At 40.0% G+C, this 24,888-nt stretch overlaps 1 protein-coding gene across 4 annotated transcripts in view; it reads left to right on the top strand.

Moving 5' to 3' along the window:
- Positions 1 to 24,657, top strand: part of LOC127424126 (nuclear receptor corepressor 2-like) — a 164,937-nt gene extending 140,280 nt beyond the window's left edge. For all 4 annotated transcript variants that reach the window (XM_051669046.1, XM_051669045.1, XM_051669044.1 and 1 more), the window contains 15 exons: positions 1,210 to 1,570; positions 1,900 to 2,109; positions 2,218 to 2,463; positions 3,861 to 3,950; positions 4,066 to 4,308; positions 4,402 to 4,576; positions 5,113 to 5,522; positions 9,308 to 9,432; positions 11,078 to 11,292; positions 11,526 to 11,654; positions 11,745 to 11,881; positions 11,989 to 12,042; positions 18,978 to 19,190; positions 19,595 to 19,759; positions 21,229 to 24,657. In XM_051669046.1, the coding sequence (XP_051525006.1) occupies positions 1,210 to 1,570; positions 1,900 to 2,109; positions 2,218 to 2,463; positions 3,861 to 3,950; positions 4,066 to 4,308; positions 4,402 to 4,576; positions 5,113 to 5,522; positions 9,308 to 9,432; positions 11,078 to 11,292; positions 11,526 to 11,654; positions 11,745 to 11,881; positions 11,989 to 12,042; positions 18,978 to 19,190; positions 19,595 to 19,759; positions 21,229 to 21,425 (2,970 nt within the window). In that variant the 3' untranslated portion in view covers positions 21,426 to 24,657. The remainder of the gene's footprint in view (positions 1 to 1,209; positions 1,571 to 1,899; positions 2,110 to 2,217; positions 2,464 to 3,860; positions 3,951 to 4,065; positions 4,309 to 4,401; positions 4,577 to 5,112; positions 5,523 to 9,307; positions 9,433 to 11,077; positions 11,293 to 11,525; positions 11,655 to 11,744; positions 11,882 to 11,988; positions 12,043 to 18,977; positions 19,191 to 19,594; positions 19,760 to 21,228) is intronic.
- Positions 24,658 to 24,888: the final 231 nt, after the last annotated feature.

The raw sequence follows: 24,888 nt of genomic DNA, 5'->3' as shown, positions 1-24,888 counted from the left end.
TTGTATTTTTCTAAATCCTCTGATACCACACAATGCACACAGGTCTACATCTGTATAGAGCTGCTTTTGTGCTTGCAAATTAAGTGCATGCAGAGACACAGACAGGCACTCAAGTGTTTGAAGCACACTTTCCTCTCTTGCAAGTAGCTTTGGGCAGTTTGTGGAGCATTCAGCAACAATTGGATCATTTAGACGTTTCAAAATGGCTCAGAGCCACGGTCCTCACAATGTAATAAGAGTGAGGACATCGGAGAGTGTGCTCAATATTCTTGCTTGTTTCTGCCTCTGCCTATGTACATGGTTGCGGTCTGTTCCCTTAGCATACCCATTCTTGCCAACAAATGAAAGCAAGCATGATCATTTTGATAAAAATAAAATCATATTTACAATGCAAGTAATGACAGAGCTGAAACTAAAATATGGGATTACTGATAAATGAAGAGTAATCGCTTCTAGTCATCTAACATGCACTGCCGCAGAAGAGACTTTGTAAAGAGAAAATGTGAATAACTCAAGGGCAGTGAAAGTAACAGAAGCTCTTTGTTTCACATAAAAATGACTAAAGTAGGCACAGTATCTGTGTTTACTAAATAAGTATGTAATTCAGTTCAGTGCAGTGAACATTTTGATGGATTGGATGGAAGCGTTCCTTCTCATGAATTTATCTGATATTGTGCAGTACTCTCTGATCAGTTACATCTCAGACTTTATGCATATACTTCACATTTTGTGACGTTGCTTCAACTTTTGTTTTTAAATTGGAAGAATAAAATGGCTCAAAATAATGTAAATTTAACCACTTAACCCTTAGTATTAAACATAATGAGTGCTGTAAGTTTTTTCAATGAAGTGCAACATGTACATCACTGTTTACATCTCAAAAAGTTTTATTTTTGGGTTTCATGACCCTTTAAGGCGACGTGTCATGTATATAATAATAATAATAATAATATTCCAACTTTTTAAAACGCATCTTGATTCCCCAGCATTCTGTTCTAATTTTTGTGCTCTGTCTATCTGTTTTTGAAAGCAAGAACTTATCTCATATGTACGGCCCCAAAACCCAAAACCAGTCTAATATACAGGGCTTTCTAAAGAAAGATCAGTCGACATGTCGTTCAGGCAATCTACTGACTTCTCAATTTTGAAAATATGTACATCTGTGCATCCCTTCTGAATACTAATACTGAATGTGAACGGTCTCTACAGGGCACACCTCTGAAACAGGAGCCCACTGGCTCGTCCAAGCGACATGATGTGCGCTCCATCATCGCCAGCTCCCCTCGACCTTACTCTGGACTGGCCCCTCATATAGAGCTCAGGCCTGAACACAGAGGGTCTGACAGGGCCCATTACGAGGATGGGGGGAGCAAATCCCGACCCAGTGCTGTGGTCAGCACCCCCAGTTCTATGTCCCGTGCCTCTCCGCTTTCGCTGGGGGGAGAGCAAAGCAGCAGAGCTCACCACAGTCCAGTGGGCTACGAGGACCACAAAAGATCCGGCTACCCTCCACCCTCACACAGAGCCTCTCTGCTGTCTAGCAGAGAAACCTCACAGCGTCCACATGAAGGTAGCACATACAACCAGTAACTGGCTTCATCTGATACAGAGCAGCTCAAAACTACATTATATTGTACTATACCTGACTTAACTCACATAGCTCTGTCAATATACTACCAGTCGCATCAGCCCAGTCTTTATTTCCACATTTTAGAATAAATCATAAAAATCATGAAGTAACTCAAAGATATGTGCAGAAAGGGAACTTAATGATCTTTAGAGCAAAAGGCATTTAAAATCACGAGAGCAAGACATTGAGTCATGTGTGTCAAAACTTTTGACTGTTAGTAAAGCTAATGTGAGTGTAATGAATTTTAAAACACTTTTCCTCTGTGTTAGGCTCTAGTAAGGCCCAGCAGCAGGAGAGAAAAGCCACTCCCTCCCCTCGAGAGGTTAGCTCTACCAAGTCTCCACTCACAGTGGGTGAGCACACGGCCTCTTTGGCTTACGAGAGGATCCTGCAGGGGCTGGGAACAGAAATGTACCGTGGGCAGATCTCTCTGCCATTTGACCCTGCAACTCTGCCCAGGGGCATCCCTATAGACCCAGGTATTGCACACACTTGCAGTTCAGCAGTACAAATATTGTGTTTCTGTGAGGCAACGTGCTCTAATCGACAGTCTCTGTTTGGTGGTCTGTTTTTCATCCTCACTGCAGCGTATTACCTACCCCGCCACCTGGCCCCGGCCCCTGGATACCCTCACCCCTACCCTCCCTACCTGATCAGAGGTTTTGCTGAAACAGCAGCTATAGACAACAGACGCACGCTCATGACAGATTACATCACATCCCAGCAGATGCACCAGTGGCCTGCTGCCATGGCTGCCCAGAGACCTGACCTGCTCAGAGGCCTCACACCTCAAGAACAGTCTATTAACTTAGCCTACTCACCCACACCCAGAGGTTAGTTTTTTGTTTTTTTGTTTTTTGTGTGTGTGTGTGTGTGTGTGTGTGTGTGTGTGTGTGTGTGAGGCCATATCTTACATTTTCATATCATTTTCCCTTAAAGGAATATTCTGGGTTCAATACAAGTTGAGCTCATTTTACAGCATTTGTGGCATAATGTTGATCACCACAAAAATTAATTTTCTTTGAAAAAGCAAAAATCAAGGTTACAGTAAGTCACTTGCAATGGAAGTGAATGGGGCCAATTTTTGGAGGTTGAAATGTGAAGCTTTTAATTCTTTAAATGCACTTACATTAATTCTTCTGTTAAAACGGATGTATTATTTGGGCTGTAAAGTTATTTAAATCATAATTCTTACAGTCGTTTTAGGGCTTTAGTGTTTGGCTTTAGACGATTACATTCTCATGGCAACGAAGTTGTAAAATTGGTTATAACTTTACACAGAAAAGGTTTGTAAGTGGTTTTATAGCACTAAAATCATGTTATTGTATTGTTCACGTCATGTGGCTAAACTTTTGACAGTGAGTATTTTAACGTTTATGGATTGGCCCCATTCACTTCCATTTTATGGTGCCTCACTGAAACCCGTATTTTTGCTTTTTTGTTAAAGAAAAGGAGGGGCAACTCAAAATTAATTTGTGTTAATCAATATTATGCCACAAACGCTGTCGATTGAGCTTAACTTCTGTTGAACCCAGAATATTCTTTTAAGTTCACTCAATGCAAAGTCAAGGTTTCTTGCACCAAAAACTCAATTCATTTATGCTTGACTATTTTCCACCCTCTCTTTGTCCCTCAGTATTAAACAGGGTGTTTTTTTACATTGAATGTCTGCAAAGCTTTCATTAATACTGTGATGCTCTGCTGTGCAGCACTGTATTTGATGAAACAAATTACAAATAACTCCAGTGTGTTTTGGATTGTGCTGTGAGGATCTGTTTAGATACAAATAATGCAATGGGGAAAAGTAATGTTGAAAAGTAATTGTTGTGTTTCAATTTTATTGAAGTTCTATAAATTAATTTGATATATACAGATTATGAAATATTATAATATGATTTATACAGTTTTTTTAATGATAAAATTGAATTAAACTTTAAAACTGAAAACAAGAATTTTGAATTACAATGGGCGATAAATATTGTATACGGCATATGCGTATGCGGAATATCTATGGTTTTCCAAACATAACAGCTGTCAAAGTACAGTCAAGTTGTTGAACACTGAATATATGTTGATGTGTAAATGTGGGTGGTCATATGTTAATGTACTCACTGTGGTGTCAGTACTCTCTCTCTCTCACTCACTCACACACACACACACACACACACACACACACACACACACACTTTAGTGATCCTCAGTGGTGGATTTAATTCTTTTTTGTGTGCAGGAACGTCTCCAATGGATCGCATCACGTACATCTCAGGAACCTCTACAGCCTTCCCCTGTGGACCCTACAGCACCTCTCCCATCTCACCAGGTACAGAGCTGTACTTACTCTCAAACACACATCCTAACAGATATAATGACAGTGATTTATAAGCTTCTGTATAAGTGCCATTCACTTCTTAACTGTTTTTCACCTCTATTAACAGTGGGAGCATCTCACATGAGCAAGATCCAAGGCAGTTCGGCATCCTCAGAGAGAGAAAGAGAACGAGAGAGGGAGAGAGAAAGAGAGAGGGATCGCGAGAGAGATAGAGAGCGAGAAAGAGAGCGAGAGAGGGACAGGGAGCGAGACAGAGAGAGAGAGCGAGATAAAGATCGGGACCGGGACAGAGAAAGGGACAAGTCCCTTTGTCACGGTAACGTGGAGCACGCCCCTATATGGAGACCTGGTGAGTGCACACACCCTCAGTATAAAGCTAAAGTATATTTATTATTTCTAAACATGCTCTTGCTCACCTTTCTGTGTGTTTGTGTCTGCCCAGGAGCACCAGAACAGACGGGCAGCAGCTCTCGTCCCCCGTCCCATCCATACAGTCACCAGTCATCCCCGCTTTCCCCCCGGCCCCAGGACAGCTTGCAGCAGAGACCCAGCGTCCTGCACAACACCAGTTCAAAGAGCCTACCCAGCTCTGAGCACAACAGCCCCTCTGTGCTACGGTGAGTCTTTACCCTTCACACTACTGTCAGATGATAGATCCCTCTGTCTCTAAAATAGTGTATCCTTGTGAAGTTCTTACTAAAGAGTTGCTTAATATACTGGCAGTCCTTCTGTTGGCTGCACTCTAATGCGAGATCTCAAAATTAGGTAAACTTGCCAGTGATTTAATTCAGGGAGGGCCACTTGTTTTTAAATGAATGGAAGAAACTGTAACATCCTGCCTTTCAGTTAAAAGAGCCAACTGCCTTTTTAATTGCTCATTAGCCCAGCCTAGGCTGATTTGACCTAAATCAGGGTTAATGATACCATTGTTGTAAGATTTTAATACTGAAAAATGTTGTTCAAGTGTAATCTGGAGATTTCAGTCTTCCCCATTCAAGTAGATAGAAGCTGTATGATCTTCTAGCAAACCATGAAAATAGCTGCCTGAGCATTTTACATAGATGGCTTCTTAAAGGGACTTTGGTCAAACATGTCTAATCCAATGTCGATTGCTAAATAGCTCTAATTTGTTTATCTCAACCTCCTCCTTCAGGCCACCAGGCTCCGCTCGCTACCAGAGCTTCAGCGGGCACCTCCAGAGGTCTGGTTTACTCGGCGAGGGTTATCCAGTTGGTACGGACCCAAATGCGAAAGACTCAAGCAGAGATGGGGGCAAAAGCCATGGGCGTGGTGGTCTCTCAAAACATCAGGACATCTCTTCCAAGTCTGACCCCAGGCTGGCCAGTCCTGGTGCAGGTGGGGCATACCCCTCTCTATACAGCCAGTCTCCTGTTGGCCACCTTGGGCTGCCCCCAAGTCGAGGGCACTCCTTGCTGGCCCCTGAAAGCAGCAGCGGCAGTTCCATCCCGTCCCGCAGCGGGGAGAGCATCAGCAGCGCGTCAAGTAGGGAAAAGACTCAAAACAAAGTGATGTCCATACAGGAACACGAGCTTCGAGCACTCGGTAAGACCACTATGACAGCGGCCAACTTCATAAACGCGATAATCATGCATCAAATTTCTTGTGATGCGGCGATGCCAGAGACTGGTGCGCTCGCGACCAACGGCACCTGTGATGGTAAGACTCTCTGGGACCCCTTTGGGCCGTTAATGCCACCTTCCCCTCACTGTTCTCTGCCAATCCACCCAATGCCTCTCCATCCGTCCATTCTTCCCCGATCCCTTCCTGACACCCCCCCAGCCCCAAACCCTGCCCCTTTACGTCTGTGGCCTAGTGCACGCTTGTGGTGGTTGGCATTGATCAGAATCAACCCAGTTTCATAAGTCCATTATTCTTTCTGTTTGGTTCATTTTATTATTGTTTTTCTTCAAATATGCTTCTACCTTTTGCTTTTTATTTTTTTATAGCATCTGAAGCATTACTTAAAGACCACCAAAGGTTTTCTTCCCCTTTTGATTCACCTAACCCTTTATTGCAAACTTATTAAACCTTTAGTTAAATCAAAATTCTGCTGGGAGATTCTGCAAATTTCAGTACAAACTTCCACTATTTAAGTCTTGAAGCTCATTAAAAGTTTAAAGCTTCTGCTCTGTCATGGCCACAGGCGTATGATTTAGTGGTCTGATAACTCGCTCTACGCCCAAACGGTCCAGAATGATGGTCTGGAGGCCAGCTTTTCTAGACCAGAGAGAGATCCTGAGGTGAACTTTAAGAGCCCATTCATTCAACAGTGATGTGGTTGCTGATTATTTCATAACTTCCTTATCTGCTTGCCTGTTGTGTTCCCCCTTTTCTTCTTTTTTTCCATTTGGGGAACATTTCATAGCTCTTCGTGTTTGCTTTCTGTTTCATTTCCTTTTTTTGAGGGAGGGCACTCTGGCACTATTGCAGTTTGATAGCCGCATGAAGCAATCAATGAGAGAAAAGGAAGGGATGAGGAAATAGATTTGAATAACTTTCAGTTTAACAACTCTTCTCATAAATTGCTTCGCAGGTTCCCTCAGGATTTTGTAAACATCATATGCAGAACACAGGGTTTTACAAAATTTTGTTCAAGCAAAACATTATATACGGTTCACGTTGTACTTGGGTGTGCTTAAAATACACCTGTATTCAGGATACATTATTAGCGGATGGCAAATATTTTTATGCGCATTTTGAAATTGCATATAAGAAATCCTGAATGGAAACGTTTGATATGCGAATAAACTTTCTAAATTCGCTTAAAATGTAATGCGCTTGGAGGAGGTGGATTTTTTAGAGTTTCGCATTAGTTAAAATGCGCATTAAGGTGATGGAAACGGTTTATTCGCAAAGCGATGACATGTTTTGACCATTCGTGCATGTGTTATGAGTGTGCGATAGCTTGTTGTGACTAGCCCACCAAAAGGTCATACCTTGGCACACAGTTCTTTGAACATAGCGCTTGTCATTCAGAAGTGTTTAACCCACAGCTGGTCCTCACAATCCACCAGAACAGTGTTGAGAGCGGGCGCTTCCAGGTATGCGGAAACTTGGCGGTCCGTGTGTGTGCATCGCATCTATTTCAGCCCACTTTATATCAGATATTACACTTACTCTGCGTTGTCTTGTGGATGCATTTAATAAAATTAGATGCTTGCTCCAATCTTGCAAATGAAACTGTCCCCAAGGCAGGGAGAGGTCATTCAGCTGCTCCATCATGACGAGGTGGCTCCCTCATGATAATGCACATTATGTAGTGGATGGAAACGCGCAACAATTCACATTTTAAGTCTAATTTTCAAAAAATTTACTTTAGAGACCCAGTATGCCTTAGTCAAAGTAGACACTATATTTAATTTAACACAAATGGAATCGAGGCTGCAAGGACCAAAAGTTCTGTCCATCTTATATGTTGTACTGTCTTAAAGACCCCATGAAATGGTTTGAGCAGAGGTGCTTTGACTCTCTTTGACACTGCTTTGACACAATGCAGTGTTGCAGTCATGGAAAATGAGAAAAAATACTGAAATATACTGGAAAATAATTTTGTCCTGGAAAATATTTTAGTATAAAAAACTGATTGTGTCGCTGACAAGGTTTTTGTACAAGTATTGATCTAGTGCAATTTTTTTTCGTTCCAACATTGCTGCAGTGTTAACTACAGAAGCATTTGAGTTCTCTAAAGTTGAGTGAGCTTTAGACAACGTCGGTCAGACCGCAGATTGTTTTTGTAAATTAATTCACACTCCGAGGTGATAGCGTGGTGATGCAGACTTTACACCAACGTATGTAAATTAATTTTAAATTTTCGATCGATCTGAGTTTTCTTATACCTCCGTTACCACATGTAGGGCCCTATGATTACCGCTATGTGGAAAACAGATGAAATCACTGAATCCAAAATTGCATTAGCTATAATAAACGGAATGTTACGGAATTTGATGGAGATTTGGGACGGAAATTTATGTTTGAATGCACAATTAATCAAATTAAAATCTTGATATGTCTCATAAAATCTCATAATGTGATTATTAAACCGCAAAAGGCTGCGATTTAATAAAAAAAAAAAAAAAAAAATATGGTAACATTTTACAATAAGGTTCCATTTGTTAACATTAACAACATTAGTTAACATGAATTAACAATGAACAATTGTTTTTTTATTTTTTATTTAGTAACATTAACAAAGATTAATCAATTGTGTAACAAATATATTGTTAATAGTTTGTTCATGATAACTAATGTTAACAAATGGAACCTTATTGTTAAATGTTACCTAAAAGTATGAAATTTGCATGTGCAAAATTCACACAAAAAGAATGTGTGAAGCCGGCAGCTTGTACGCTGAAAACACCTCATCATGAGCATCATGTGTGCTCTGGGTGTGTGTATGTGTGTTGTAGATGGCAGTGAGCAGAGCGCTCTGAAGCGTGCAGCACACACAGACTATATATTTATTTTAATGGGGTTTATTAATCATACTAATCAATACTAATACTTTATTAATCAATAATAATCATACTGGGACCTGTAGCAAACAGCTTAACTGAGCGTGAGAAACCATCAAAACCACAACAAAAACGGCAAAATAAAAGCTCAGTTTAAATGGATGTGTGGTAAAAAGATCATGTTTAATGCAATTAAATAATAATATATGAAATCAATAACTCACATATGTGATGTTCTGTTGTGCAGCATTTAATTTGGCAAAAAATATCCATTGTTGTTTCGGATTTTGTAAAAAATCTAATTTTATTAAAATAATTATATTTTCATTTGATTAAAGTTATAACAAATTAATTTGATTAGAAAAAAAAAAAAAAAAAAAACTCCCACCCCTCATAGTGTTGTTTTCAATTGTGTCAAATGAAGGTCTATACCTCAGAAACCCATTCAAAAGCTATGCCTGTCCCACTCAGTAGTCCTTATAAACTTTGTGGAAACATTCTGTTCAGCTACAGAAAAAGGGACACATCTTTAATAAAACGTAGCACTTTCCTGAAAATTGTATCTAGGTCACAAACACGCATTTTGTTTTTATTTAGTTTTTTTGTCCCCCATTGTTGTTTTCTCAGCTATAGTAAGATACCACCATGATGTTGGCTTGGTCTCTGAACACATGTGAGCAAGTCATTGAGTAATTCCAGAGCCTGTGTGTGACCGCACCGCTTACACACCCATCTCTGCTCTTACCTTCAGAGTACACCAGACCTTTCTACACCATACTCAACTGAACTTTTATGTTTTTTTTTTCTCTACTTGTCTGCGTGTGTTCATGTTTGTGTGCATGTATGTGTGCGTGTGTTTCTCCGTCACTTCTCCAGCTCAACAGAAGGCACTTGAACAGCATCTGTATGGGTCTGAGGACAGACTCTCTCCAGGTCAGCAGCCACAGTCCCCTGCAGTGAAAGGCTCTCAGAGAGTGGTCACGCTTGCCCAGCACATCAGTGTAAGTGTTTCTGTCTGAATGTATGTGAGTATGCAGATTTTGAGATCATAATAGGTCATATAATTATATGCACACTATATGGCCAAAAGTTTGTGGACACCTGAAGACTACACCCATATGTGCTTGTTGAACAGTTCATTTCAAAACCATGAGCGTTCATTGGGAGTTGAACCTCCCTTTCCTTCTATAACAGCTTCCACTCTGTGTTGGAACATGGCTGCAGGAATTTTCTCCCATTTTTTCAAAAGAACATCAGTGAGGTCAGTCACTGATGTTTGGTGATGGGGCCAGGGGCCGGATTCACAAAAAAGAAATTTTTTCTTAAGAAAAAATGTACGAAGAATTCAAATTCTCGAAAAAAAACAAATTGTTCTAAAAAATATTCATAAAAAACATCTTAAAGTAAGGATAAACTCACAGTTGTCTTAAATCCCAAAAGGTAAGATGTTTAATGTATTTACTGGGTTGTTTGAAATGTGACACCTTCTATCATGTTGAGTCGGAAGCCGCAAAGAGGCTGTGAATGTAGAATTGTGATTTTAGAATAAAACACATTTTTGATTGTTTTGTTTGTTATTTTTAATTTCCACTTTCAAACCATGTAAATTTTCTCACGAAATTCAAACAATAAATATTGTTTTGAAGCTTCTTAATGTGGTGACCAATCATGCTAGTCAATTCAATCGGATTCACTCTCTCCGCAGTCTTCGATATATATTATTATTTTAATTAATTGATTGTCATTTTTACTTTAGTGCATAAAACTCAGAATGTGTTTCTGGGTCAGAGCGATTCAAAATGATGGAGGGTCACACATATTAAGCATTACAACATTATAATACTAGCTACATTGAACGTATATGATGGTTAATGTCATTAAATTAACACATCTCACACACTTTACATTTAAAAAAAAAATGATTGCGAGGTGCTTGCTGCTTAAAAAAAATGAGTAATGGATAGATAGATAGTTATCGTTACGATTTACCGGTGTTGAAGTTTTTAATTTGTTTTATTAGACAAGGCAACCTTATGAGCAGGCTAGTATAACAAGACAATGTCAAAGCCTGTCATTTTATTCTTAAGGAAAACAATTAGGACATTCTTCAGAAAAAATATGAGAATGTAAGAATTTTTCAAGAATTGCACTTAGGAACATTCTTACAAACTACTCATAATTTATCCTAAGAACTTTTTTCATTAGAACATTCTGTGAATCTGGCCCCTGATTCATAGTTTGTGTTCAAATTTATGTAAAAGGTGTTCAGTAGGGTTCAGGTCTGGGCTTTGAGCATGCCTGTGCAGTTCTTCCACACCAGACCCTGTTAACCAGTTTACAAGTGGCATCCTATTACAGTGTCACTTTGATAGTCACTGATCTAGTTGGTATGCTCCATTCTGCTGTAAATGTTTGTCTAAGGAGATTGTGTGGCTGTATGCTTGATTCAATGAACATGTTACTAATGGGTGTTGCTGAAATAGCCAAACCTATTAATAAGAAGTGTGTGTCAACATACTCTTCACCATATAGTGTATTTACACATTGGCTCCAGTGATTTGTGTGCATATTTAGTTGTGATATGTAGTGAGCATTTAGTTGTCCCCACTGCATGCACATCTCCAGATGAAAGTCTTCTCTTTACAGGAGGTGATCACCAAAGACTACACACGACAGTCACAGCAAGGGCAAATTGGAGGTCAGTCAGCGCTGCAGCCAGTCTTTGGGTACCACAGCTCTCCTGTTCTGGACCTCACACGTCCACCCAGTGCACCCCAGGCTCAGACCCCCACAGAATCCAATCCTAACACGCGCTACACCCCAGAGGGCTCTGCTGCTGAGAGGGAGAGAGTTAGAGACAGGTACAGAGACAGACAAGCCTACACTATCTAATACATTACCAACTCCGTAACAAGAGAATATTTAACATTTGTTAAAATCCGGAAATTAGAATGTGAGGTTATTCTGTAGTCATTGTGGTGAAATACTTTAATACAAGGTCATCAAGGTCCTGTTTAGTTCCATAGCTTATATATTAATTAATGGCTTGTGAATTATGTGTATTTAGTGCTGTTGTGATGTTTGTGCATTGCAGGTCTCCTCAGAGGAAGGCATCTCCAGTGAGTCTGGCTGCAGATGGTATTGAACCAGTTTCACCACCAGGGGCCGTTTCAGAGCCTGAGACACCAGGAGCCACCTACCCCAATGAACAAGCTGAGCAGGGGTATAACAAATAAGCACATTCATTTTTGCACACTCACAAAACAAATTGTCATACTGTATTTTCATTGCTCATTTTCTGTACCTTTCTCAGAATGGGATCTCGTTCTCCAGCCAGCAGCTCTCAGCCACCAGCCTTCTTCAGTAAACTGACCGAGAGCAACTCGGCCATTGTCAAGAGCAAAAAGGAAATGATTAAGAAGATGGTGGTCGGCACCGAGGCTGAATTCAGTGAGTTTAAGGGACTAAATTTGCTGGTTAAACACACAGCATTGATATGTATGTATTTGTTGCTGTCTGAAAGGTCCCAAACCTGTAATTTCCTGTCTCTCTTTTAGACCAGGGCCAACCTGGGACAGAAATCTTCAATATGCCTGCCTCTACGAATGCAGGTGAGCAGCTCCACATGTCTTAGACATACTGAGTACTAATTGTGAACTGATTGTCTAAACTGGAAAACATTTGACAGTTTAAACAATGTTTCACACCTTCCCTGCGTCTCAATCAGCTCCCTAGCCCCCTATGTCATGAAACAGTGTATCGTGAACATGAATTCGGGCACTGGCAAGGATGCTCATCCACTGAACATTGGGACACTTATGACTCAGTCACCACCGACACGTTAATGAGCTCGTGCACTGAAGTGCAGCTGTTATTAATCAGCACCATCACTGTATAAATGACACTATTGTCCATTTTCATGGAAGATATTTGCCCCATTTTAAACAATCGCACGGTTTATACTGAAAGCATTTGTTGCAGCACAATGCACCTTCAGTTCTCGAATGAGCTGTTTTTATTTTTGATGCACTGCAGAGCTTCTCAATCCTCTTTAGTTCCTCTGTTGCTAAGAAATAAAATTGTTTTATTTACATATATCAAATGTGTGTATTGATTGCTATAGATTCTTTTTATTCTTTTTATTTTTTTACTGCTGTTATATCAATGCAAGCTCATGATTTTTCTGGTTTCTGGACTACTTTGGGGGAAGTCACGTGACGCCATGACGAGGTTCGGACGTGTGAACGGCGAGCTCTGTGCACTTTGCTAGTTTTAATACTTTTTAGGTCGTAAACCGGTGAGATTCAGTACACCCTGATCCTTGACTGTTCTAGGAAGACAATATGTAAAAGAATTCAAAATCCTCGGGCTCTGGAGACATTAAAAGACACTTACGTGCTCAAGTTGATGCCCCCCCCCCCCCCCCCCAGAGGTCCCGAGCTATTTGGCCAGAGAAGTGAAGGAAATCCGGCGAGAATTGTTGATTATGTTGACGAAGGTTGTTGCTGATTTGGAGGATCTTGTTGTAATACGTCGATCAATCACTGCCATGGAGATGAAATTCTCTGAGGTGGTTACAAGAGTGGGGGATGTTGAGAAATGGATCGATTTTCTGGAGTCATCGGAGAGGGAATTAGCTGCTAATCCGCTAGTGACCAAGGTGGATTTGGAGCACGTCTGGGAGAAGTTGGAGCATTTGGAGAATTGTAACCAGCGGAATAACGTCCTAAATTGTTGGAATTCCTGAGGACGAAGAAGGATATCGGGATATGGTGGAATTCCTGGATGGGCTCTTTCTGAGCCTGTTCGACATAACAGGCCATAAGCTGGAAATCGAGCTAGCTCACAGGGTTCCGACTCAGCGATCGGCTGAGGGAGACAGGCCCCGATCAATTCTGGCCAAATTTCTGAGATCATCCGATAAAGATCGCGTGTTACGCGAGGAGTAAAGGAAGGCTTTCTTGGAAGAACCACAACATTTTCTTGTTCCCAGATATTGCGAATTCGACGAGAGAAACTTGATCAATTCAAGGAATGCAAGAAACTCTTACATCAACGGAAGGTTGCTTTTGCACTGATGTTCCTGGCCAAATTGAGAATAGATGCTAAAGATGGCCGTAAAATATTTACATGTCCCCAACAAGCGATGTCCTTCATAAAGTCAATGGCCTGAGAAAGTTACTTTGTGGTACTCATTGCAGCCAAGTGGACCGACTCACTGATCATTCACTTGACTGTCTGAGGAAACTGAGCACCTTTTTTGTTTCTTTTTGTGCTGGATATTTTTTACTTTTTGGGTCATTGTCATTTGCACTCATGTAGCAGTCGAATGGGCCGGCTCACTGAAAATTCAACTGACTGTCCGAGGAAACTGAATGGCCTTTTTTTCTTTTCTTTTTTTTTTTTTTTTGTGCTGGTTCCGCTAGCGGCTAGAGTTTGTTTTGTGGAGGAACACACCTTCGGTATAGTTATGTGAATTAATCTACACGTTCTTTGTGTTTATTCTGCCTATTGGCTGGAGTTTGTTTTATAGATTATCTTCTGTTGTGTAATTCTGTCTCACAAAATTTGTATAGAATCACCTGATTTGAGCAATCCGACAGCAAAGTTGTCACAGGGGCTCTCGTAGGCGTACATGGACAGTTTGAGTTTAGAGGGATGGACGCCAGTTGGCGCTGTCATGCGCGGGGTTAATGCGCACGTTTTTCTTTTTTCTGTTTGTTTGGTTCGGGAGGAAGGTTGGGGTTTGATTGTTGCACTAATGTTGGAATGTGGTCTTTATAATTTTGTTTCTGACACATTTTTTTTCTCATATGTCAAAATGTCAAATGTTAATATGAGTGGATTGTCTCTGTTCACGTGGAATGTGAATGTGTTGGGGCACCCCATAAAAAGAAGGGAGGTTATTTCTCTTCTTAAATGTAAGAAATATGATAGTGTTTCTTCAAGAAATGCATCTTTAATTCAAATGCCTCAAACTGATTAAAGATAAATTAGGAAGAGTCATAATTGTTTTAGCAGAAATTCAGGGACAAAGTCTTATTTTGGCTAATATTTACGCACCTAACACTGATGATCAGGGATTTTTAATAGATCTTGAAGGGATGTTGCAAGCTGCTGGCACCCCTCATGATATAATATTGGGAGGAGACTTTAATCTATTGATGGACTCATTGTGAAGTAAAAGTGTGGAAGCCTCCTAGAGCAACATTGACGCTTCACAGGATGTGTAAAAATCTTGGTCTTACAGATATTTGGAGACTTTTGAACCTATTTGTAGGGACTATAATTTTTTTTCATCAGTCCGTAAGATTTATTCTAGAATAGATTTTTTTTATATATCTAAGTCCCTCATTTCATCTGTTGTTGACTGCTCAATTGGAAACATTTTAGTCTCAGATCATGCCCTGGTGAGTTTAGAGGTGATGCCACATATAGAGAAAAAGAAATCATATAGTTGGCGCTTTAATGTATCCCTTTTGCAAAATCCTGAATTCCACTTAAGGCAGTTCTTAGGGGTCGGATCATACAGTATGCCTCATTCACCAAAAAATCCAAAGCACGAGAACTTGTGGAGTTGGAAGGGAATATTAAAAGTGCCAAGGCAGAGCTGAAGCACCGAATGTCGTCTGATGGCCTCAGTGAATTGACCCGATTGAAATACAGATATAATACTATTTTGCCCCGGAAGGTGGAGTTTTGGCTATTCAGGGCAAGACAGTCGTACTTTGAGTCGGGGGACAAAGCAGGGAAGCTTTTAGTTAGATATATAAAGCAGAGAGAGTCTTTTTCTACCATTCCCTCAGTGAAACCTGCTGGTGGTGAAATATTTACCTTGGCCATTGATATTAATAATGCTTTTAAAGAATTCTATCTTGATCTCTATAGTTCCACATCTTCGTCTACTGATAAAGATGTTAGAAACTTTGTAGAATCATTTGATCTCCCTAAACTGACGACTGAGCAAAAAAATGATCTTGATTCTGAGATAACCTTGAAGAAGCTTGGCAATGTAATTAAGGCCTTGCCTACAGGCAAGGCTCCGGGGCCAGATGGCTTTGCCGCTGAATTGTATAGATCTTATGCTACAGAAATTTATACGAAATCATTAAAGAATGGAAAGCTTCCACCAACCATGACACAAGCCCGGATCAGTCTGATTCTTAAAAAGGACAAAGATCCAAGCGAGTGTAAGAGTTAACATCCAATTTCCCTGATCCAGCTAGACGTAAAAATGTTGTCAAAAATTTTGGCTAACCGATTAAGTTATGACATCTCTTATACATATAGATCAGGTGGGGTTTAATCGGGGCCACAGCTCTTCGGATAACATTAGGCGTTTCATCAATATCATGTGGTCCGTGGCGAATAATCAGACTCTGGTTGCTGCCATCTCACTGGATGCCGAAAAGGCAATTGATATGGTAGAATGGGATTATCGTTTTAAGATTTTGGAAATATACGGGTTCGGGAATACTTTTATTGGATGGATTAAGTTACTTTATAGACACCCGGTAGCGGCGGTACAGACAAATGGATTAATTTCAGATTATTTTACTCTGGATAGGGGCACCCAGCAGGGTTGCCCTCTTTCCCCATTATTGTTCTGTCTTGCCCTGGGACCATTAGCAGCCGCGATAAGGAAGATAATTTCCAGGGGTGGTGGTGGGAGGTGTGGCGCATAAGCTTTTGCTTTACACAGATGATATTTTATTATTCGTTGCTGACCCCACTAGATCTATGCCTTGCCTCCACAGAATTATTAATTCCTTTTCTAGGTTCTCAGGATACAGAGTCAATTGGTCTAAATCCGGAGCTTTGGCTCTGACAGCGTACTGCCCAGTGACGGCTTTTCAGCCGGGCACCTTCCAGTGGCCCAAACAGGTCATTAAGTATTTGGGCATTTTATTCCCAGCAAATCTGTGTGATTTAGTTAGTTAATTTTGACCCCTTAATAAAAAGGTTTTCGAGCATTGTGGGCAGGTGGGCTTCATTACATTTATCTATGTTTGGGAAGGTTAATGTTATTAAAATGAATTGTATTCCAGAATTCAACTACCTGCTACAATCTCTCCCTGTAAATATCCCCCTCTCTTATTTCAAGCAATTTGATAGCATAGCGAAGTCCTTCATTTGGAATGGTAAGTGTGCCAGATTACATTTCAATAAGTTACATAGGCCGATTGACAAAGGTGGGCTAGGCCTACCCAAGTTTTTGTTTTATTATTAGGCATTTGGTCTCAGATATTTGGTTCATTGGTAATTTCCACCTGAGAGAGCCTCTCCTTGGTTTTGTATTGAACAGGAAGTTCTTGCCCCTATTTTGTCATTGCAAAGCCTCTCTACTAAACTAACCGGAGAAGTTAAGTTACACCCCGTTATCTCGCATTTGCACGTGGTATGAACAAAAGTGTCCAGAGTGTTTAATTCGGACATTTATTTAAATGTAGCCTCGAGCATATGGCTGAACCCAAAATTATGTATTAATAAGACCTCTTTCTGCTGGTCAGAGTGGATTGTGAGGGAGGTTAATACGCTCGGTGACCTATATAAGAGTGAAGTGTTGAGATCCTTTGAGAATATGGTTCAACAATTTAGGATTTCCAGATCTCAGTTCTTTAGGTATTTACAGCTGCGCCACCTGCTCTGTACTATTTTTGGGAGTAGCAAACACCCCCCCCTAAAGCGGCAGACACTCTGGGAGTGGTAATTACTGCTTTTGGAAAAGGTCATGAGGCATCAGTATATTATTCCCTGATAATTCAGAGTCTGGGGGACGGAGCTTTAACTTATCTCAAGAGATTATGGGAGAAAGATTTAAACTTGGTATTGGAGGAGGGAGTGTGGGCTTGGATTAAAAAAAAAAACATCAAGTCTACATTTAGAGATGCAAGTCTGATGCAATTTAAGATTTTACATCGATTCTGTTGGACCTCCTCTAGATTGTATAGGCTTGGTATAGTATAGAGATCTTTCTACTGACTCTGAAAAACACCAAAAGAAAGATGCCCACGGTCCCTGCTCATCTGCGTGAACGTGCCTTAGGCATGCTGCATGGAGGTATGAGGACTGCAGATGTGGCCAGGGCAATAAATTGCAATGTCCATAATGTGAGATGCCTAAGACAGCGCTAAAGGGAGACAGGAAGAACAGCTGATCATCCTCGCAGTGGCAGACCACGTGTAACAACACCTGCGCAGGATCGGTACATCCGAATATCACACCTGCGAGACAAGTACAGGATGGCAACAACAACAGCCCGAGTTACACTAGGAACGCAAAATCCCTCCATCAATGCTCAGATTGTCCGCAATAGGCTGAGAGAAGCTTGACTGAGGGCTTACAGGCCTGTTGTAAGGCAGGTCCTTACCAGACATCACCGGCAACAGCATCACCTATGGGCACAAACCCACCTTCACTGGACCAGACAGGACTGGCAAAAAGTGCTCTTCACTGACGAGTCACGGTTTTGTCTCACCAGGGGTGATGGTCGGACTCTTGTTTATGGTGGAAGGAATGAGCATTACATCGAGGCCTGTACTCTGGAGCGGGATCGATATGGAGGTGGAGGGTCCATCATGGTCTGGGGCTGTGTGTCACAGCATCATCGGACTGAGCTTGTCATTGCAGGTAATCTCAATGCTGTGCGTTACAGAGAAGACATCCTCCTCCCTCATGTGGTACCCTTCCTGCAGGCTCATCCTGACATGACCCTCCAGCATGACAATGCCACCAGCCATACTGCTCGTTCTGTGCATGATTTCCTGCAAGACAGGAATGTCAGTGTTCTGCTATGGCCAGCGAAGAGCCCGGATCTCAGTCCCATTGAGCACGTCCTATTCCTCCCCAGAAATGTCCGGGAACTTGCAGGTGCCTTGGTGGAAGATTGGGGTAACATCTCACAGCAAGAACTGGCAAATCTGGTGCAGTCCATGAGGAGGAGATGCACTGCAGTACTTAATGCAGCTGGTGGCCACACCAGATACTGACTGTTACTTTTGATTTTGACCCCCCCCCCTTTGTTCAGGGACACATTATTCAATTTCTGTTAGTCACATGTCTGTGAAACTTGTTCAGTTTATGTCTTAGTTGTTGAATCTTTCTATGTTCATACAAATATTTACGTGTTAAGTTTGCTGAAAATGAGTTTATTTATGGCCACTGGGGTGCGTGTTTGTGTCGGGGGGGGCTTTGGGGGGAAGGGTTTACATTTATATAATTTGATTCCGCATTTTCTGTTATGTTGATTTAATTTGTTGAATGGAATCAATAAAAATTGTTAAAAAAAAGAAATCATACTTTTTAATGAATTTCCATTGAAAATCAAGCTGGATACATAGTTATTTACCCATTTTACTGTTGCTGAAGTCTAGTATCAAGCTTACAGCTGATTGGTCTTTGTGAACATTCTTAGATACCATGTAGCTTTGACACTTGGCATGTAGCAACACATCATTGGTCGCTTCCAATGTAGACACGGTGTCAAAAAGACAACACTTCACACTTTTCTGTTCCTTTAATACAACTACTGTATTGTCTCTCTTAGGACCTGTGAGTGTGCGCAGTCACCCGGCTCCAGAGTCAAGCGGTAATACTATAGGTCTGGAGGCCATCATTAGGAAAGCCCTTATGGGCAAATATGATGACCAGATGGACGATCGCTCGCCTTCCAACCCTGTTAACTCAATGAGTGTGCCAGCTGCTGCAGTGCCGCCAGCTACAGCTGATGGCCGTTCTGAAGACCCCTACTCCCTTCCAGGTGCACCAAATGAAACCACCTACTGTACCTTCATGGAAGCTTGTATGAAAGGCTTTGTCCCTACCAAATGTCCATACAAAAAATAATAAATCCTGAAACTACAAGGAAATAACTTGTTTCCAAAAGTAATAAAAAATGTATTAATTCACATATCAAAAATTGGCTAAATGTGTCTGTACAAACAATGGAAGTCAACAGGGAGTCCCATAATATGGACAAAATGTGTTTGTGAAGTACAGGGCCAGTTTCAGTGATTTGCATGTCACTTAAGGTGCAGCATGGATTAATGGTGGTGAATAGTTCTTGATGTCAAAACACTGTTTACTTGATATTTAAAACAAAACATGGACACTTTCAGATGTCTCAATTGTTGGTCTGTCTAATATGCATGCTTGTTCTTGTAGGTAAATCAAAAGGAAGTGGGCGCTCTAATAGTCGCAAGACTAAGTCTCCTGGTCTGTGTGGTGGTGAGAGACCTTCGTCTGTGTCTTCCGTCCACTCTGAGGGAGACAGCAACCGTCACACCCCACTCACCAACAGAGTGTGGGAGGACAGACCCTCATCGACAGGTACACAGTGCAGGGGAGAAACAAGTTAAAAAGTAGCAACGCTTGCTCACTACATTTTTAGTAGTTTTACAGTAGCTGATTAAAAGCCTTTAACAGTAACAAGCTTTTTTTTTTTTTCTAACAAGTAACAGTGTAGTAAAAGTGACAAAAAAATTACATAGCTGTCGCATAATATTAAACACAGCCGAGTGAGATTCAGGAATAATCAAAAGTGCTTTCCTTCAAAAATATTATGACACTTTTAAAAAGATTTTTAACAAAGTCAGTCCAGAGTCAGTTTTGAGTTTTACTAGAAGTAGATTAAAAAAAAACTTATATAGGTTTTAATCACTGTACCCTTTTATTACATAAATATATATTTTTTTTTTTGCAATGAAAATAGACTTGGAAGCTGGCATGGTGTTAAATCACAAACAAAAACAAAAATGTTCTGTCTCTCAAGTAACATTGGGAAGTCCAATTCATTTTAGCAAATTAAATTAAAATAACAATTCATTTGAGTCATCCCTCAATAGTGTTCTCAAAAGTCCCTGTGCAGCATGTCACGTTTACTTGCGAAATAAATATTTTGTTAAATGCTGTTTATCAGTGTGTTTTTTTTATTAAAGGAATAGTTCACCCAAAAATGAAAATTCTCTCATCATTTACTCACCCTCATGCCATCCCAGATGTGTATGACTTTCTTTCTTCACCAGAACACAAACAAAGATTTTTAGAAGAAGATCTCAGCTCTGCAGGTCATTTAAATGCAAGTGAACGTTGACCAAAACTTTGAAGGTCTAAAAGCACATAAGGGCAGCATAAAAGTAATCCATATGACTCCAGTGGTTTGATCCATGTCTTCTGAAGCAATCTAATTCATTAGATTTTGGGTGAGAACAGACCAAAATGTTACTAATTTTTACTGAATATCTTGCCATACAGCATGTGCATGCATTCTCTAGGCACGATCATGGTTTTAAGCTCAATTACACTTCCTAGTGCTTGACGCATTGGCAGTGCACCAGATGGTGCTAGGAAGTGCAGTCGAGCTTGTAATCATGAATGCCAAAGGGACTGCTGATGTCATGATTTATTATGGACAAAAGCTTTTAATTTTTCGTCTGTTCCCACCCAAAACTGATTGGATCACTTCAGAAGACATGGATTAATTGTATGGACCAGACCTACGGAGCTGAGATATTCTTCTAAAAATCTTTGTTTGTGTACAGCAGAAGAAAAAAAGTCATACACATCTGGGATGGCATGAGGGTGAGTAAATGATGAGAGAAATTTCATTTTTGGGTGAACTATCCTTTAAAGATTTACAGATACAGATTATTAGGTGTATTGATGTAAGGTTAGCTATTACTGTATTAATTTATCAAGTTTAATTTACGTGTATTATATATTATATATGCTGTCATCAAACTTGATACACCAATCAGTGGCATTCAGACACACGTCCATATTTGCCTACTTCTGTGCAGGCCCCACGCCATTCCCCTGTAATCCTCTGACCATGCAGATGCGTCTCCCCAGTGGGATGATGTCGGGACCCTCTCCCTCCCCTACGCAAACAGGAGTGTCAGTGGCCCCACAGAGCCAGACTCAACCCCGCACCTGGGAAGAAGAACCCAAACCTCTGCTCTGCTCTCAATATGAGACTCTGTCTGACAGCGAGTGAACACACTCTCACACACACCTTATATGTACACTAAGCGACTGAACGTTTGCTGCTTTATGAACAGAAACTTAATGAAAACAGGGATGCTTGTGAACATACACAGATGTACTCATGTCCATATTGACACACAAAGTCAAGGATACACACACTTACAGGTACATACGTCTATCTATGCTCAAACTGACCGTTTTTATGGAAGAAAATGATCAGACACATGCACATGTCCTCTCTGATATCTCTACACACACATTAATACATGCACAAACAGACACACACATCACACTCCTGTAATCCACCCCAGCACACATGCACTATGTCAAAGTGCATTACTTTGGCTCCATACAGGTGTGTTGATGTGTCTGTGTGTTTGTTTGTGAATGTGCACACATGTATTAACGTGCCATCACTCCAGGACTACTTGTAGGAAATATCACTTTTTAGTCTTTTTTTTCTATACACGTATACTTAAATTTGTGTTGTCTTGCTGGCCTTATCAAAGTTGACTCATGGACTCATCGGTTGTGTTGATGCATCTTTGGAGCATTCCTCATTAGACTGCTCAGGACACACACACACTCCTGTACTGTAGTACAACTGCAACTTGTTTATGTTGTGTGTGTTTGTGTGCGTGTGTGTAGCTTAATGCAAAGGCTGGATAAATCCTCTGCAGAAATAAGAACCACACATGTATATGTACACCCTTTTAGTTCTCATGTGCACAAGAAGGTTATATGAAGCTACAGCCCTATATTTCTGTTCTTAAAGGGATAGTTTCTGCCATAATTTGCTCACTCTCATGTTGTTCATAACCCATATTTGGACTTTATTTCCTCCATGGAACACAAAAGATGATGCTAGACAGAATGTTAGCCTCAGTCACCATTCACTTTCATTGCATCTTTTTTTTTCTATGCAATGAAATTGAACGGTGACTGACATTCTGCCTAGCAGAAAGACATACGGGTTTGGAACAACATGAGGGTGAGTAATTGACAGAGTTTTCATTTTTGGGCGAACTATCCCTTTAGTTTTGCCATCTGGGTGTGTTCTTGCATTGTCAAGATGACAATGAGTCTGTGCATGTGAAGAAATGTGACAATTAATAGAAATGGTTTTAGCGAGACAGGTTAGCCGAGATCTGCGCTAAACTGTGAAGTTGAGGTTTTTAAGCAGTGGTTTAGTTTCATTTCATCTTATCCTGTAAACTTCTGTCCTTATATTGCCATTGCAGAGAGTTTACATGGTAGGCCATATCATTGGTTCACAGGGTACACATACTGTTTATTTGTTATCATAACTTCAACCTGAGCTGTTTTTTTTTTTTTTTTTTTTTTTTTTTGTAAGAGCCTGTTGAGACTCGAACATGACTCTAGCTGACCAATCCTTCAGTTTCTTTCATTATCTCTGTGTGGGTTGATGGGAGACCTTTTTTTGAGCTCATCACTATTTTTAATTGTTTTTATATTTACATGAACCATGTTTGCATATGTTATTTTGATATTTTTGTTGTCATTTTTATATGTAATGAGTTAAGCACTTAGTCAGCCAACGGTTCATGTTGGTGTCTTTTAAAGGACACTGACTTGAATGCAACTTTTTAAACAGCATTTATTTTCGTTTTCTTATACAGTATTTTGTTGATTTGTTTGTGTTTGGTCACCTACCTTGCAAAGTGTTCCACTCTCTTGTGACAATCACAAGTTGAGAGTTGAGCGAGTGGACATGTCTTTAGAGGGAAGCTGCTTTATCAGGTTTTGTCCTCTCAACCCTCTCTGAATGTCCCAACAAACCTGAAGTTTGATAAATCTGTTGCTTACATGAAAAAAAAAAAAAAAAAAAAAAAAACATGCTGTCTGGCCAGTTCTTTGACATTACATACACTGAGAGCTGCTTTACTTTCGCTCCATGTGGTTGAAAAAAGGGTTTGGGTGCATGATCGTAGTAGGTTTGTTTTCCTATGCGCTCATTTGAGGAGATATATTCTAGATAATAGAATAAAGAGGTGACAACATGCCACACCTCATATAATATGTAATCCCTTACTTTGTAAGGTAATTCTAAGTAATTCTAGTGTTAAGTGACAAACATTTCTGAAGTGATAACTTTGTTTATATATATATATATATATATATATATATATATTAGTTATTCATTTATTTTCTCCACGTTATGCCAGGGCTGTACAATTTGTCACACAGGCACACTGTAAAGAAGAGACTTTTGCGATGAAAGTTAACTGTTGAAAGTTGTCTCCTGTCATGAAGAGCTGTCTTTCTTATCACCTCTGTGGGATTACTAATTGTTTCGCATGCATATTAGATATAATGAAATGTTTTAATTCGTATTGTTTGACTTTTGTCACTCGTTTTTACTATCTTTAACAGTTCAAATTGCAATACTTATTGTGTTCTTCAGACTTGATTTCTGGGGATATTTTTGGAAAAGAATTAAGATGAAATTTCAACTGTGGGTTTTGAGGCATTTTTTTCTTTTTCTTTGATCTAGTGGTCGAGGACTGTTTTAGTGCACTACCTAGTGTGGTTTTGTAAAATGGGGCTTTATCTTCATTTACTTCAATCCCAAATACTCTCTCATCTACAACCTTCTGGTCTTGTACAGGGTGTGCAAACAGTATATATTAAAACCATAACATTTACGGTAACATCCCAGAATGCTCTGATTTTGAGATTCGCTCTCTGACATATCACTCCAGACGGTATTGTATGTAGTGGAAAAGTCACTCTAAAATCCATTGTTTTCTTGTATAGCAAGCCCTCCCTTTTTCCTGTATAATGACTGTTTGATTGAGTTTTGCAGTTGACCTTTTTACTGAGGACAGTATTGCACTTTCCTTAGATGAGGCTATTTCATTTGTAATCAAACACAAATGAAGCAAACATAAAAGAAATGAAGAGGACAGAAACGGTAAAACAACCTTCCCATACTTAAGAGGTGCTACTATTACCGTTAAGTGGGTATTTGGGTGACATCTGTTTTGTACAACCATTTGTTCATATTCCTTTTTTTTTTCTTAAGACCCACTGTATTATAGCGAGGCATGTAAATAGACCTAAAAGGATGTACATATTTATGTGATTTGCTGCAAAATTGATATTCACACTGTTGTATTTCAACATGGTCACCAGCAAGCTTTGTGGATAGCAGTGTAAAAATTAAACCGAAAAAAAAAAGACACTGCCTTAATGTTTAAATAAAAAGCTTATTGCCATTGTTTTGTTTGCTGTCTTTTTTTTTTTTTTTTTTTTAATCGTATCGATGTTATTTATTTGCAGTTGGTCAATGGCTTATAGTATTTATTTATTTGTCATTTAGACAAGGTCGTAGGTTTGGTTTGAAAGTTGGTAGGGATTATTGCAAGGAGGATAATATTCAAATTGTAGGTGTTAAGAAAATGCAAGAAAAATCAGTCTGGTAATATAGCCAAAATAACATTATTTCCTCA

This window comes from Myxocyprinus asiaticus, chromosome 33, assembly GCF_019703515.2.
Source record: "Myxocyprinus asiaticus isolate MX2 ecotype Aquarium Trade chromosome 33, UBuf_Myxa_2, whole genome shotgun sequence".
Taxonomy (NCBI): Eukaryota; Metazoa; Chordata; class Actinopteri; order Cypriniformes; family Catostomidae; genus Myxocyprinus; species Myxocyprinus asiaticus.
Note: the sequence above shows the minus strand (reverse complement) of the source record. Positions and strands in the feature narration are given on the sequence as shown.